The 15,279-nt window shown below is 50.7% G+C and overlaps 1 protein-coding gene across 1 annotated transcript in view; it reads left to right on the forward strand.

Annotated features, from left to right (window-relative positions):
- LOC306879560 (A disintegrin and metalloproteinase with thrombospondin motifs 7-like) overlaps positions 1-15,279 on the forward strand; it is an 80,199-nt gene that overhangs the window by 26,062 nt on the left and 38,858 nt on the right. The window contains exon 9 of the mRNA XM_079432593.1: positions 14,887-15,031. Coding sequence (XP_079288719.1) covers positions 14,887-15,031 — 145 coding nt within the window. The remainder of the gene's footprint in view (positions 1-14,886; positions 15,032-15,279) is intronic.

Genomic DNA, 15,279 nt, shown 5'->3' on the forward strand with positions numbered 1-15,279 from the left:
TTTTCATTTCTTACGCCTGCTCTCTGAAGGCTCTCTTTGAAAAAGAAAAAGAGAGGAGTGAGTTTCACTAGCCTTGAATGAAGACGGGCGAGCCCGTGTCTTCTTCCTTTCCTAGACCTGTCTTCCTCCGAGGAGGTGGACGCGTCAATGAAACAGTGCTTGCACAAGCATATTATGAATGAGAACGGCGCGCAGTCAGCTCTAAAAAAAAAAAAGAAAAGGGGGCTGGTTGTGTTTCTCTCCGCTGTACATCTCACATTCCCGCCGCTGCTGAGGCACGGCGGCGAGTGTGAGTGCGGGGATCGCAGCGCGCGTTGCCGAGGCGACGCGTGCGTTATTCTCATTCATATCAGAGCGATGCCCCGGGTGGAACAGACGCTCGCGAGCTATCTGTCCCCTTGCGTGGCGTTGTCTCTGAAGGCTCGCGGCTGCAGGTCAGGCTGGTGCGTGTCTGCACACCGAAAAAAAAAAAAAAAAGAGAGAGTGTTGCAGGCGCACCAAGCTGACGTACCTGCTTAGAGAGCTGGATGAGGGATTGGGCTCAACTTGATTGAATTATAAGTTGGTCTCTGAGCTCCCTAGAAACGCTGTCTGTGGTCGACCCTATCTGACATGAAGGAGAAGACAGGGTTTTCCTCATGGACGCCCCGCTTGCGCCTTCTGGCCTGTTCGGCGACTACGTCAATTACGTCGTCGACAGGTACCAGGAGGCTCGTAGACAAGCGGCGGCGTTTCAGCGGTTTCTCCCTCGCCTTTCTCCAGCTCAGGGGGCTGCTAGGCGGGAGCAGCCCTCGCCGCGTGCCAGCCCCTCTTTAGAGAGGCGCAAAACAGAGCGTGGCTACTCACACCCCACCGAGGTGGGGCCGTGGCAGCTAACGCTCTGGGTCGGGGACCTCTAAGGCTAAGCCGGATCTGCGGACCGTTCTTAAGTCTAAGGGGGTTCTCGGCCAAGAAGCCTACGGGCGTGGGAGATCAGTCTGCCAACCCTGCCAGAGTTCCAGGGCGCAGCTGGCTCCAGCGAGCAATGTTCTCAGTTCTTCCGCCCCGAAGTGTAGCGGAGCTGGGAAGCTCGCCACCCCTGCGGGGGTCCCTAGAGCTCCTGGTTCGGCCGTCTCCTGCCGGTCCTCCGCTTCAGGGCACCGAGCCAGCAGCTCTAGGCACGCCAGAGGCCAGTCTCGAGAGACTGGTTCCCTTAGGAGACCAGTCTCGAGAGACTGGTTCCCTTAGGAGACCATCAGGCAGCGTGGGAACTACTGCCGATGTGTCTCTTTGGGTCCTGCCTTGCAGGGTCTGGTTCTTCAGCTTGGTCTTCCTAGGAATGACGCGGGTCTGAGGACCGTCATTCATTAGGGGGCTGAGGCTGAGGCAGTCCTGGTGCTGTGCCTAGGACTTACGAGGGCAGACCCCTCTGGGGCAGATCGGGTGTCCGTCTCCCCCAGTGCCCTCGGGAGAGCAGTCTGCCAACCCTGCCAGAGTTCCAGGGCGCAGCTGGCTCCAGCGAGCGGTGTTCTCAGTTTCTTCCGCCCCGAAGTGTAGCGGAGCTGAGAAGCTCGCCACCCCTGCGGGGGTCCCTAGAGCTCCTGGTTCGGCCGTCCCCTGCCGGTCCTCCGCTTCAGGGCACCATGCCAGCAGCTCTGGGTACATCAGAGGCCAGTCTCGAGAGACTGGTTCCCTTAGTAGACCATTTAGGCAGCGTGGAAACTACTGCCAATTGGATCTCATTGGGTCCTGCGTACTGTAGAGAAAGGCCTTTTGTATTCAGTTCGGCGCTCCGCCACCGCCTTTCAATGGGGTGATTCCCACGTGCGTGGTCCCCCAGCAGGCTCTGATCATGGAACAGGAAGTAGACACTCTCTTGGGGAAGGAGGCCATCGAGGTGGTCCCTCCTCACGGAAGAGAGTCCGGGTTCTACAGCCGGTACTTCATTGTTCCAAGGAAGGATGGTAGATCTGCGTCAGTTGAACCGCTCAGTCATGTCACTGAAGTTCAGGGTGCTTACACTCATCAGTCGTGTCTCAGACCAAGTCCGAGGACTGGTTTGTCACGATGGATCTAAGGACGCATATTTCACGTCTCCATCCTTCCCTCTCACGGGAAGTCCCTCAGGTTTGCTTTTAGGGGCAAAGCTTACCGATATTGGGTTCTTCTCGTTGGCCCTGCACTCGCACCCCGCATTTTACATCAACGATTGGTTGATTCTGGCTCGATCAGAGCAGGTGGCGACTCGGCATCGAGATGTCGATCTCGCGCACATGAAGGGGTTGAGACTGAACGTCAAGAAAGTGTGATTTTCTCCAGTAACGAGAACCACTTATCTAGGCGTGGTGTGGGATTCGACCACGATGCAGGCACGTATGTCTCCTGCTCGGAGCGAGTCGATCCTCACCTCAGTCAAGAGAGTGAAAGAGGGCCAGTCACTCACTGTCAGGCAGTTTCAGAAACTGCTGGGGCTCATGGCAGCTGCGTCCAACGTGATTACTTTTGGCCTGCTGTACATGAGACCCCTACAGGGGTGGCTCAAGACCAAGGGGTTCTCCCCGAGGGGAAACCCGCTTCGCATGATCAAGGTCACGCGGCGATGCCTACGTGCCTTAGACATGTGGAGCCAAGCTTGGTTCTTGTCTCAGGGCCCGGTGCTGGGAGCCTCTTGTCGCCGCGTAATGCTAGTGACGGACGCATCCCTCACCGGTTGGGGAGCGGTCATGAGTGGCCACCCTGCCCGCGGTCTGTGGAGCGGTCGCCATCTAACGTGGCATATCAATTGTTTGGAAATGTTGGCCGTGTTTCGTGCACTCAAGCACTTTCTCCCGGACCTAAAAGATCACCATGTGTTGGTGCGCACCGACAGCACAGCGGTGGTCTCTTACATCAACCACCAGGGAGGTCTGCGTTCGCGCCCCTTGTACAAGCTGGCGCACCAGATCCTTGTGTGGTCCCAGGGCAAACTTCGCTCGCTCAGAGCCATCGATATCCCTGGGTATCTCAATGTGGGAGCAGACATCCTGTCGAGGCAGGGGCTGAGGCCCGGGGAATGGATGCTTCACCCCGAGGTGGTGAAGCAGATATGGAGGTTTTTGGCTGTGCGACTCGAGAGTCAGCGCTATGCCCCTCTAGTTCCTCCAGCTCCTTTGGACTGGACGCTTGGTACAGACCTGGCCGAGGCTTCGTCTGTACGGTTTTTCCCCGATCGCTCTGCTCCCGGGAGTTCTGGATGGCAACAGGGATCTGGTGAACAGGTTGGAGACGGGTTCGCCCTATCTCCTCCTGCATTCCCCAGATCTAGCGCTCTCGTTCGTGGAAGCCCGCGTGTGCGGTTCTTCCCCCTCTGAGTGAGTGCTCGCTGTTGCAGCGCACGTTGCCGAGGCGACGCGCGCATTACGTGTGGAAGTTCTGGCCTCTGAGGGGGCGCAGCTCATAGCTTCCGGTCTCTCAACCGAGGTTGCTGAGACCATCTTCCAATCCAGAGCTCCCTCTACGAGGAAACTATGCCCTGAAGTGAAAATATTTCACTTCTTGGTGCGGAGACCGCCACCTTGACCCAGTTAACTGCCCGTTTGGTACAGTGCTGCAGGTCCCGCAGGCCTGTTTCTCCGCAGGGGTAACTCACTCCACCCTGAAGGTTACGTGGCGGCTTTATCGGCCTACCATGCCCTTCTCGGTGGCCTTACAGTGGGTCGACACCCCCTGGTTACATGTTTCCTCCACGGTGCGCTGAGGCTGAGGCCTCCTGTACGACGTGTCCCTACGGGGACCTGGCTGTGGTCTCTTAAGAGAGTGGGGATTTGTAGGCCCTTCATGGCCCCTTCTTATCTCGTCTTTGCCCCTGGTCTGGCCAAAGCGTTTTTCTACCCTCGAGCGGGTTATTTCCTAGATCCCCTCTTCTATACCACGGCCTGTCGTGCTGCAGGCCCGCAGTCCTCCTCCCTTTCGGGAGCCTGACCAGCGAAAGCATAACTGTGTGTGTCCAGTGTGAGCACTGGACGCATACGTCCACAGAGCTGCCCTGTGGAGAAGGATGGACCAATTGCTAGTTTGCTTCGGTCCTCCTAAGCGGGGTCGGCCTGCTTCTAGGCAGACCCTTAGCAGGTGGATTGTGGATACTATTTCCTTGGCCTATGAATCTTCAGGCATCCCTTCGCCTCTGGGGCTTAAGGCCCATTCAACTAGGAGTATGGCGGCATCCAAGGCCTTTCTGGCAGGGGTTTCTATGCAGGATATCTGCAAAGCTGCGGGTTGGTCCACGCCCCTCACCTTTGTTCGGTTCTATCACCTTGATCTTACGGCCTCTTCTTTCTCGCCCTCGCTGTGCTCCCAGTGATACACACAGGGCAGGTATTTGGAAGTCTGGTGGCGTTGGCATCTCGTTCCCCGTAGCGTTCGACGCAGCTCGAGTTCCTGGAAGGGAACGTCTCGGGTTACGTATGTAACCCTGGTTCCCTGAAGGGAACGAGACGCTGCGTCTCTAGGCCATACTTCCTGTATCCCTGCGAGCGGTTGCTTCATTCCTGGAAGCAAACGCCGGCTCCACCGCACGTGCTTATATGCTTTCCGGTCAGTGACGTCACCGCCTATGACGTCTCGCCCTTTCATTGGACATTTTACACTCTGGTTCAGAGCGCGGTCACGCTGAGGGCGTTCCCCGTAGCGTTCGACGCAGCGTCTCGTTCCCTTCAGGGAACCAGGGTTACATACGTAACCCGAGACGTTTTTTCTTATATATGTCCTTATATAATTGGTCAAGGGGAATTAGATTTGGCCAATGTCAGATTCAAACTTGAATTGACTGAATGAACGCCATGGCTCAATATGTCAGGGCACATGTACTAACTGCTAGGCCACAGCTCTCATTTATCAGCTTTGTTTTTTGTAATATTTTTATTATTATGAAAGCCTTTTTTAATACTTTTTTAAAAAGCCAATTTTCTCTGATGGCACAAATTGGTGTAATCTTTGCACTCTGTGATTTTTATGCTTAAGGGAAGTTAATGGAGTTCATTGGAAAGCTTCTTGGCACCAATTGCCACTGGGGGATTTATCAGTATTTTACCCTCTCAACAAGCTGGCTCTGTCCTTCTTGACCTTTGCATGTGTGTGTTGCCAAAGGCAATGTGAATGGCTGAGATTTCCCAAGAAGGAACGAGGCTGTGTTGATTCTTCTGTCATAGTTACACAAGTTTTGCTGCCTGCCATATGGTGCACATTAGACAAGGCTTGCCTGCTGCAGCTTGGCCTGAAATGGGGGGGAAATGTTTAACACAACTGGCAGTGCCCAAACACAGGATGGAGCTGTGTTACGATATCTAGGCCAAGCGGATCCACCAGGAACGAGTAATTAGTTTATCTTAATCCCTTTGAGGTTTCGAATGTTTAGGCCTACCCTCACAACATTATTCTATCTGTGTTTTAAACTCTTGGGCAGATGAGAGCCATTTCTTTGTATATGTCTGATGTAAAATTACTGAATGTTACCAGCTAAATATGCCAGTTTATTGCATTTTGACAGTTGCAATACACTGAAGAAAACAAATCAATAATAATATTTGTGTAAGACACAGTTTGCAGATACAGTAGTATCAACTGCAAATAGTCATGCATGACAAACTTTACCTTTAAATAATGTATGAAAATATACAGATGTTCTGCATTGATGTTTATATGTTAGGTCTTCTTTTTAAAAATGTATGCAGAAAATGGTTAAAATTGCACTTCTCTTTGCCTGCAAGTTTGTGCAACGTGTCAAAATTGTAAATGACTTTCCTATTCAGTTTATGAATTTGAATCAAGGCAGCAAACAGGACGCACAAATGTGACCTGAATTCAAAGAAGTAGAATTCAAATGAATGAATATAACTGTTATTTTTAACTAGAAAATAAATATGTGACCCTGGACCACAAAACCTGTCTTAAGTTGCTGGGGTATATTTGTAGCAATAGCCAAAAATACATTGTATGGTCAAAATGATTGATTTTTCTTTTATGCCAAAAATCATTAGGACATTAAGTAAAGATCATGTTCCATGAAGATATTTTGTAAATTTCCTACTGTAAATATATTAAAACTTAATTTTTGATTAGTAACATGCATTGCTAAGAACTTAATTTGGACAACTCTAAAGGTGATTTTCTCAGTATTTAGATTTTTTTGCACCTTCAGATTTCAGATTTTCAAATAGCTGTACCTCGGCCAAATATTGTCTTATCCTAACAAACACCTCAAGCTTATTTATTCAGCTTTCAGATGACACTTTATGACAGGTTTTGTGGTCCAGGTTCACATATTTGTTAAAATTAGACTAAAATTAAACTTATTGAATTAGAATTAAAACGAATTAAAATTCTTAAAAATATTTGTAGGCCTTATACATTGTATATATACACTTTGCATTTACTTATAGATTCAGAATTTTCTAAACACTTTGTTTCCCAGAATGTCATTACGTTTGATAAATTCAGTAAATTCCCCTTGTCATTCCTATTTAAATCCTGCATCTGTTAGTCCCTTTCAGTTAATGTCTTCAGGCCTGTAAATGTTATTGGCTTTTAGGTGTAAAACTCACTATACACACTGCTACTCAGCCTGGTTGTTTTTTAAATATGGACTGTTTTACAGAGAATTTGAGGGAAGGACCATGTGGTTTGGGAGGCATATGGCATGTGTCCAGAAAGGACCTCTCGTTGTTGTCTGAACAGTTTAGTCTTACTCAAGCGGACCAAAACAATTGTGGGCTTTTAAAGAGATATTTGCAGCCGCATGTATCCAATTTCCCTCAGTGTCAGTTATAGCTGCTGAGTGTTTTTCAGTTGTATTATTTAAACTACATTGCAAAAACTGAATTAAAGGCTGACATGCTGTCTCCTTTGACTTTTTGCTTAGAATTTTAAATCCGTATTGCACCACGATTGCATGGTTATATTTTGGCTGAAACATTTCCTGTATAGTTGAGTTGTTGTTGTTTTTTTGTACTTCATAGAATGGCCCCTGAATGGAAAAAATAAAACTAAAGACATATTTAGTATCGCTAACTTTTTGTGAGCAGTTTCAGGTTTTGAGGGCTTGTGTCATATTTTCAGTTTAGTCAAATGGCACTCTGTTACTTAGGTGGAGTTTTTCACTATTAAATTTGCATCCTATGCATATTAATGTGGAAAATATTTTACTTTTCCAGGGCCCGTATTCACAAAACATTTAATCTTACCCCTAAGAGTTCTCCTAGATAGCAGTAAAAGTTTTTAGCTAAGAGTTTTCTCTTAAAACCTATTCACAAAGCTGCTGAGACAAACTTTTACTAAGGAATAGAGAAAAGTCTTAAGCTAAGACTAAGAGCGGGGTTGACCTCGTTGCTATGGATCATGTCAGCATGCTTATTAACTATTGTAACGGGGTGGAAGGAACACGCAACAAGGAGAGCTCGAGTAAGTACCCCGGAGGGTGGATTTTATTTAGTAGAAGCGTGAAGAGGGTGTAGTGAGGCGCGGCGGTGACTGGCGTGCTCTCTGGTGCGTGAACGTGGCGTGAAGGACCGGCTCTGGCTTTGGCGGGGTCGATCATGGGCTGGTTTCTGCAAAAGAGATGAGGCACACAGTCTGTTAGTCAGTGTTCTGTTTGGAGAAGAGACTCCCCGTGTGCGGGGCTCACGCAGCTTATCTGGCTGCGGCCAGATTGGGGACAGGTGCGCTCGCCTCCTCCTTAATGAGCGAGCGCAGGTGTTCCTTGTCCGTTTCCAGGACAACGCTGATAGGTAATCGGGACGCTCGTCACACTCCCCCCCCCTAAGTGTTGTCCTGGGCCTGGAGACAAGGCAAGGCAGTAGTAAGGGGGATATTGCGGATGGGTGGGGAGTGACCCCTGACAGACCTGTATACGCCGACCAGAACCGTGAAAGGCCGTCGGCGTTGGCGTTTTGAGCCCCGGCCCGATGGTAAACTTTAAAGCAGAAGTCCTGGAGTGCGAGGAACCACCGCGTCACCCTGGCGTTGGTTTCTTTGGCCTTGGCCATCCACTGCAGGGGTGCGTGATCGGTGTAGAGGGCGAACTTACGGCCCAGGAGGTAATAGCGCAACTCCAGGACTGCCCACTTTATGGCCAGGGCTTCCCTCTCCACTGTCGCATAATTCCGTTCGGCCGGCGTCAGTTTCCTGCTGATAAAGAGAACGGGGTGTTCCTCACCTTCCTGAACTTGAGACAGGACGGCTCCCAACCCCGTCTCAGATGCGTCCGTTTGCAGCAGAAAGGGGCAACTGAAGTCGGGGGCGCGCAGTACGGGCTTTTCCGTGAGGGCCCGTTGAATCCGTCTGAAGGCCTCCTCCTCTTCAGGTCCCCAGGGAACGCATTCCGGCTGCCCCTTCCTGGTCAGGTCTGTCAGAGGGGCGGCTAGAGAGGAGAAGTTGGGGATAAAACAACGATAATACCCCGCCAACCCTAAGAATGCTCGTACCTGGGTCTTTGTTCGTGGTCTTGGGGCGGCGCGGACGGCCTCCACTTTCTTTTCTTGGGGCCGGATGACTCCCCGTCCCACTTTGTAGCCCAGGTACTTTGCCTCGAACAGTGCCAGATGACATTTGGCCGGGTTGGCGGTGAGTCCAGCCCGTCGCAGCTCCATCAGCACCCTCCGCAGACGGTCTAGATGGTCTTCCCAACGCTCCGAGTGGATTACTACATCGTCCAGGTAGGCGGCGGCATACTGCTGGTGGGGACGAAGGATAATGTCCATGAGCCTTTGGAACGTGGCAGGTGCCCCGTGCAGGCCGAAGGGAAGGGTCCGATAATGCCAGTGTCCACTAGGCGTTGTGAAGGCTGTCTTGGCTTTGGCCGCTTCGGCGAGGGGCACCTGCCAATAGCCTTTGGTTAGATCCAGGGTCGAGATGTAGCGGGCTCGTCCAAGGCGGTCCAGTAGCTCGTCCACCCGGGGCATTGGGTATCCGTCGAACTCTGATACTTCATTCAGACGTCTGAAGTCATTACAGAAGCGGAGGGTGCCGTCGGGTTTTGGGACCAAGACGATGGGGCTGGACCATGGGCTGTGAGATGGCTCAATTACCCCCAACTTCAGCATGTGTTGGACCTCTTCCTCAATAGCCCGCCGACGAGCCTCTGGGATCCGGTAGGGCCGTTGCTTGACCACTACTCCTGGAGGTGTCTTGATGTCATGCTGGAGCACCTGGGTGCGTCCGGGCACCGGGGAGAACACATCCGAGAACTGACTAACCAGGTGCTGGAGCTCAGCCTTCTGAGGCGCCGACAGTTCCGTGTTCATGTCGACGGGGACCGGGTCTACCGTTGCTAACGCCACTGTCTGCGTTGGGGTCCCTACCCATTTTTTAAGCAGGTTGACGTGGTACAGCTTCTCCGCCTGGCGTCTTCCCGGCTGCCGCAGCTGGTAAGTGACGGGGCCCACGCGCTCGAGTACCGTATAAGGCCCTTGCCAGGTGGCGAGAAACTTGCAGGCCGAGGTCGGTACCAGCACCATTACCCGGTCTCCCGTCTGAAACTCCCGAGGCTGAGCTGGCCGGTTGTAGTACCGTTGTTGGGTCTGTTGGGCTTTAGCCATGTGGTCCCGCACTAATGGCATGACACGATCGATGCGCTGCCGCATTTCCGTGACGTGCTCGATGAGCGTTCGATGGGGGCTGGGCTGTTGGTGTTCCCAAGCTTCTTTGGCTACATCCAGCAGGCCGCGGGGCTGTCGTCCGAACAGGAGCTCAAACGGAGTGAAGCCGGTGGACGCCTGCGGAACCTCCCGTATACCAAAAAGGACGTATGGGAGCATCTGGTCCCAGTCTCTCCTGTCTTCGGCCGCCACCCGCCGTAACATCTGTTTTAGGGTTTGATTAAAACGCTCGACCAAGCCGTCAGTCTGGGGGTGGTATACGGTGGTCCGCAGTTGCTTCACCCGGAGCAGACGGCAGAGGTCAGCCATTAGGCGGGACATGAACGGGGTTCCCTGGTCAGTCAGTATCTCTGCTGGTATGCCCACCCGGCTAAACAGGAGAAACAGCTCGCTGGCGATGTTCTTGGCAGTAGCTTTCCTCAAGGGGATGGCTTCTGGATACCAGGTGGCATAGTCGACGACTACGAGGATGTGTTCGTGTCCCCGGGCCGACTTCGGCAACGGCCCTACTAGATCCATCCCGATGCGCTCGAAGGGCACGTCTATGATGGGCAGCGGAATGAGCGGTGAGGGGGGAGGTAATCTTGGGGCCGTTTTCTGGCAGGTGGGGCAGGCCTGGCAAAACCGTCGCACTTCCGCCTCTAATCCCGGCCAGTGGAAGCGGTCGCGGATCCGTTGTGTGGTGTTCTGCACCCCGAGGTGCCCCGCCGTAGGGTGGGCGTGGGCCAATTGCAATATCGCTTCCGTCTTGGAGCGGGGCACCACTAGTAGGCGCTTTTCTTCCCCCCTCCGCTGGGCGACACAATAGAGCAGACCGTTCTCGACGAGGAAGTGGGGAGAGGGATGCGGCTTCGGCTGGCAATCCTTCCCCTCTAGCACACGCACCTGTTGCCAGCAGTGCTTGAGCCGATCATCCTCTCGTTGCGCTCGCCCAAAGGCGCCCCCTCCCAGGACCTGTTGATAGACATCAAAGAATAGGTTAGTATCATGGGAGGGGGACTCACCTTCTCTCCCACTATCGGTGGCCACGAGAACGGGGCGGCGGCGAGGTCCGGTTTGCAGCCGCCGGCCGCGGCGGCCCCCTCTTGAGCTGGCAGGCTGGGAGATGGAGCTCAACAAGGCGTCGAAGCCCGGCCAATCGCGTCCGAGCAGCACATCCACCGGCAGCTTCCGAACCACCCCCACTTCGACAGGCCAGGTTCCAGCACCGGCGGAGATCATCACTCGCCTCGTGGGCACTTCGCGGGTATCCCCGTGTACGCAGGCAATTGGAAGCCGCGTCTTCGTTTCACTGCGGGGCGGTAATACTCGGGGATGTATGAGGCTGACGGAACTGCCGGTATCCAGCAACGCCTTGTGGGACCGCCCGTTAATCCGTACTTCCACCTCTGGGGCGCCCCTCGGCGGCTCTTGGTGTACCGCGCAGCCTGCCAGCCAAGGCTGAGATTTTGGCGACGGGGCTGCCGTAGGCATCGACTCGTCCTGAGGCCCCGGGGCCGCCGCTCTGCTCGTTGGTCGCATCGTGCCCTCCGGCGCGCGCTGTTCCTGGACCACCCTCCGGGGAAAGAACGGCGCTCGCTCCCCGGCATCTCGGCGCTGGGCCGCCTCTGCCAGTTCGATCGCCTCAACTAAGTCCAAGGTGGTAGTGGGGTTCCTCATCCCCACGGCTTGGCGAAATCCCCGGGGCAGGGCACGTAGGAGGCGATCGACCACGATTCGTTCCGTTACCTGCGCAGCGGTGGGCTCCCCGTCCATCAGCCAATGCTGGGCGAGGCGCGTTAGGTCGGCCGCTTGGGTGCGCGCTGGAACTCGGGGCTGGTAGATCCAGTCATGAAACTGCTGGGCCGCACAGATCGGCGACAATCCAACCCGGGCCAGAATTTCCCTCTTCACGTCCTCATAACGGCTACCTCTATCGACGGAGAGGCCAATATAGGCCCGCTGTGCTTCGCCCGTGAGGAGAGGACCCAACGCGCTCGCCCAGTCGTCGGGATCCCAACCTTCCGTAACTGCTGTCCTCTCGAAGAGCTGCAGATACGCCTCTACATCATCCTGGGCTGACATCTTCGTGAGCAGCTGCATCGCTTGTTTCCGGGGGTCAGGTAACGGAACGCTCTGGCGGGCGGCCAGCCGAATTCCCGCTAACTCCTGGTCGGTTTGGCTCTGCCGGGCAGCCAGATGTTCGGCGATCTGCTGCTGGCGCAGGCTAACCTCGGCGAGCTGCCGGAGAAGATCCTCCATGCCGAGGGGAGGAGGCGCCGTCTGAAAGGGAAAAAAAAAAAGCCAACGGTGAGGTGAGTGTGGCGGAGATCACTTGTTGGTGTTATCTTCCACTAATCTGCCCGCGTTCTCCACCAGTGTAACGGGGTGGAAGGAACACGCAACAAGGAGAGCTCGAGTAAGTACCCCGGAGGGTGGATTTTATTTAGTAGAAGCGTGAAGAGGGTGTAGTGAGGCGCGGCGGTGACTGGCGTGCTCTCTGGTGCGTGAACGTGGCGTGAAGGACCGGCTCTGGCTTTGGCGGGGTCGATCATGGGCTGGTTTCTGCAAAAGAGATGAGGCACACAGTCTGTTAGTCAGTGTTCTGTTTGGAGAAGAGACTCCCCGTGTGCGGGGCTCACGCAGCTTATCTGGCTGCGGCCAGATTGGGGACAGGTGCGCTCGCCTCCTCCTTAATGAGCGAGCGCAGGTGTTCCTTGTCCGTTTCCAGGACAACGCTGATAGGTAATCGGGACGCTCGTCACACTATGCACACAGTGATTGGCTGATAGGAGAGGGGAGGGGTCTTTGTCAGAGATTTATTCATAGAAATATTGTAGAGCACGATATTATGTTGCCATATCCAAATACAGGTTTAAAAAATAATGTTAATTGCCACATTCAAATAAAGATTTTAATATGCAGGCTAAGTGTCATTAATTAAACAAATATATGTTTAGCTAATTGTCAGTCTCTTAAATGTATGCTTCCTGTAGCGGATGCATATGAACCGCCTTTTAATGAACAGAGTAGAATAATCATGGCTGATAGTAAGACATGCAAACGTAAAAGAAACCAAATTGGATTCAAGAACATCTGTTCTTAAACCTTAAAGGTTATACCATTTTAAAGGCTCATTATCGTCAAATGTTTATATTCTGAGGCAGATTGCCTAGCAACAGGCATTTTAGGATAGCTGTGAGTTGGTCTTAGTGATTTAGTAGACCTCTTCACTACACCTAACACTTCACAGATTTAGGACCTAGTTTTAGCACTAAAACGTTTTGTGAAATACTCTTAGAGTAAATCCTAAATTTAAGACTGACACACCCACTATTTTTAAGATTTTCTCCTAAATCTGTGAGTTAGGAGCTACTTTTAGCCTTAAGATGTTTTGTGAATACAGGCCCAGGAGTGCCAGCTGTTGAACAGGCCTGCAATAAAATTAAGCAATATCAAAATATCACTGTCTGGCCAACTGAGATTTCGATATGGAGATAAAGGTTGAGTTTTCAAAGTATTACAGCACACAGTGAGTGTAGATGAGCACTGTTTGTAGTCTGCTTTTGGGATCTGATTAAGCTCTTGGACACGGAAACAGCGATACATAATAATGTCAGACTCAACAAGCAGATAGTGTTATTGCAGTTCAGTTCGTTCAAGCAGTGATTCTACCTGAAGAGAATCAAGTTTAGACTTTAAACCTGAAAGTGACATCACTGGACAAACTTTGCCTGTGTGTACCAAACTATTTTGATACAAAGAACTTAAAAGGCATCATGAAATCAGAACAACAACAAAAATAGTGTCATCAAAGGAAAACTGTTTGCTGAGTGCACTTCAGGAAGTTCCTGTAGGGTATCTTTTCTATTATGCAGGCTCTTTTATTATTGGGGAAGTCTTAACAATAATGTGTTTTTGAGGTGGCCTAAATTTGTCTTAAGCATACATATTACGTGCCCTGCCTGGCCAAAAAAGTTGCCGTTTGGATTTTAATGATCAAACACTGAAGAATCTAGAATTGGATCATTGTCGGAGTGATTAATTCTGGCATATTTTATGTTTTGCAACCATTATTTTAACTAATGCAGCGCAGAGCTTTTTTTTATTTCTTAAGCATGTCAGAAGATGTGCCCATGTACATCAATATTCCAAGATTACAATACCAAGATTCACCAGGCTCAATTTATAAAATAGTGGTTCAGTGAGCATGAGGAATAATTTTCATTAATGAATTGGCCACCACAGAGTCCTGAACTTAACGCTATTTAAAGTCTTTAGGATGTGTTGGAGTTGACTTTACAGAGTGGTTCAACAATGCTCACAAATGAACCGACTCTTGATGAAAATAAATGAAAGCATAATGTTATCAAAGCTAAAGGCGGTCCAACTAAATATCAGAGTTTGTGACTTGTTTTCGGACAGCCAATGCAAAATCGTCTCCAGCACATCCCAAAGACTTTCAATGGGGTAAAGGGCAGGACTCTGTGGTGGCAAAAACAGTTTCACAGTTTAAGCCTGATGAATCTTGGATCATTCTAGTCATCCTAGAATATGGGCTTGGGTACTTGGGTTCTTCCGACATTGTTGTTTGAAAAATAAAAAGCTACGCACTTCATTAGTTTTTAACATAGAGTACTAGCGCAGGTGATTTGCAGTTGTATTACAGGGGGACAACAAATCCAACAAATTACTGTTTTGGGGCCAGATTTACTAAACAGCAAATTAGCATGAGACTGCAAAAGTGACGATGATATACTGACAATGAACAAATTAAAGAACACAGATGCGGCCAGCTCATTTCCAAAATGACCAACACAATCTACCAAGAGCAGCAAAATTAGTAGCTATCATTGCCATATTAGGTGCAAAATGTTTTTTGGGGGGGCATAAATACTTGTACATTGATTACCGGAAACCATAGAAAGTCACGTTGATTCATTTAAATACTCTCCTCCCATACATTTTGCAACTACTTCAAAGCATATGCAATAAGCCACAAAAATGACAGTGTTCATGCTCTTTCATCATTCATTTTCCATTATGTGTCTTTAGTAAATCCTGAAAGTGTTTTTTTTTTAAATGCCAAAGGAGGGTTGGTGCCGGCGCAAGCAGTAAATCTGGCCCTTCGTGTATTAAAGAACATTGAAATACAACAATCTCTAAGAGGCTGTTCAGTTCAGAGAATGTAATATTGCAATATATAGAAGCTCTAATCTGAGAATGAATTTCATCAAAACCAGAAACCTTTGCCTGAGTATTTTCTGCATGTGGTGTGTTTTTGTCATGTTCTTCACAGTCGAGGCTGGGGCTGGTGTCTGGATGACCCTCCTGTCAGAAACGATTTGGAGATGCACTCTGCTCCCCCTGGCGTGCTGTACAGTGCTGCTCATCAGTGCAAGCTCCAGTACGGATCCAGCTCACTGCTCTGTGACGATGTAGATGTAAGATTTTCCCTCGAACCCACGAATACCTCTGATTTCCCCTGCAGACAGCTGTCTGATGCCAAAGTGCTGAGAAAAATGGGTCAGAAGTGTACACAAGTGCAGACAGAGGGCTTAAACGATCTGTTTATGAAATACAGATGGAGCAAGACATTCTGAACGGCTAGGAACTGTAAATAAATTGTAGGCTATAATGTAACCTAATAAAAATATATGTGCTTTTGACACTGAAGCCAAAGTTCAGATAA

This window comes from Barbus barbus (assembly GCF_936440315.1).
Source record: "Barbus barbus genome assembly, chromosome: 2".
NCBI classification, from domain to species: Eukaryota; Metazoa; Chordata; class Actinopteri; order Cypriniformes; family Cyprinidae; genus Barbus; species Barbus barbus.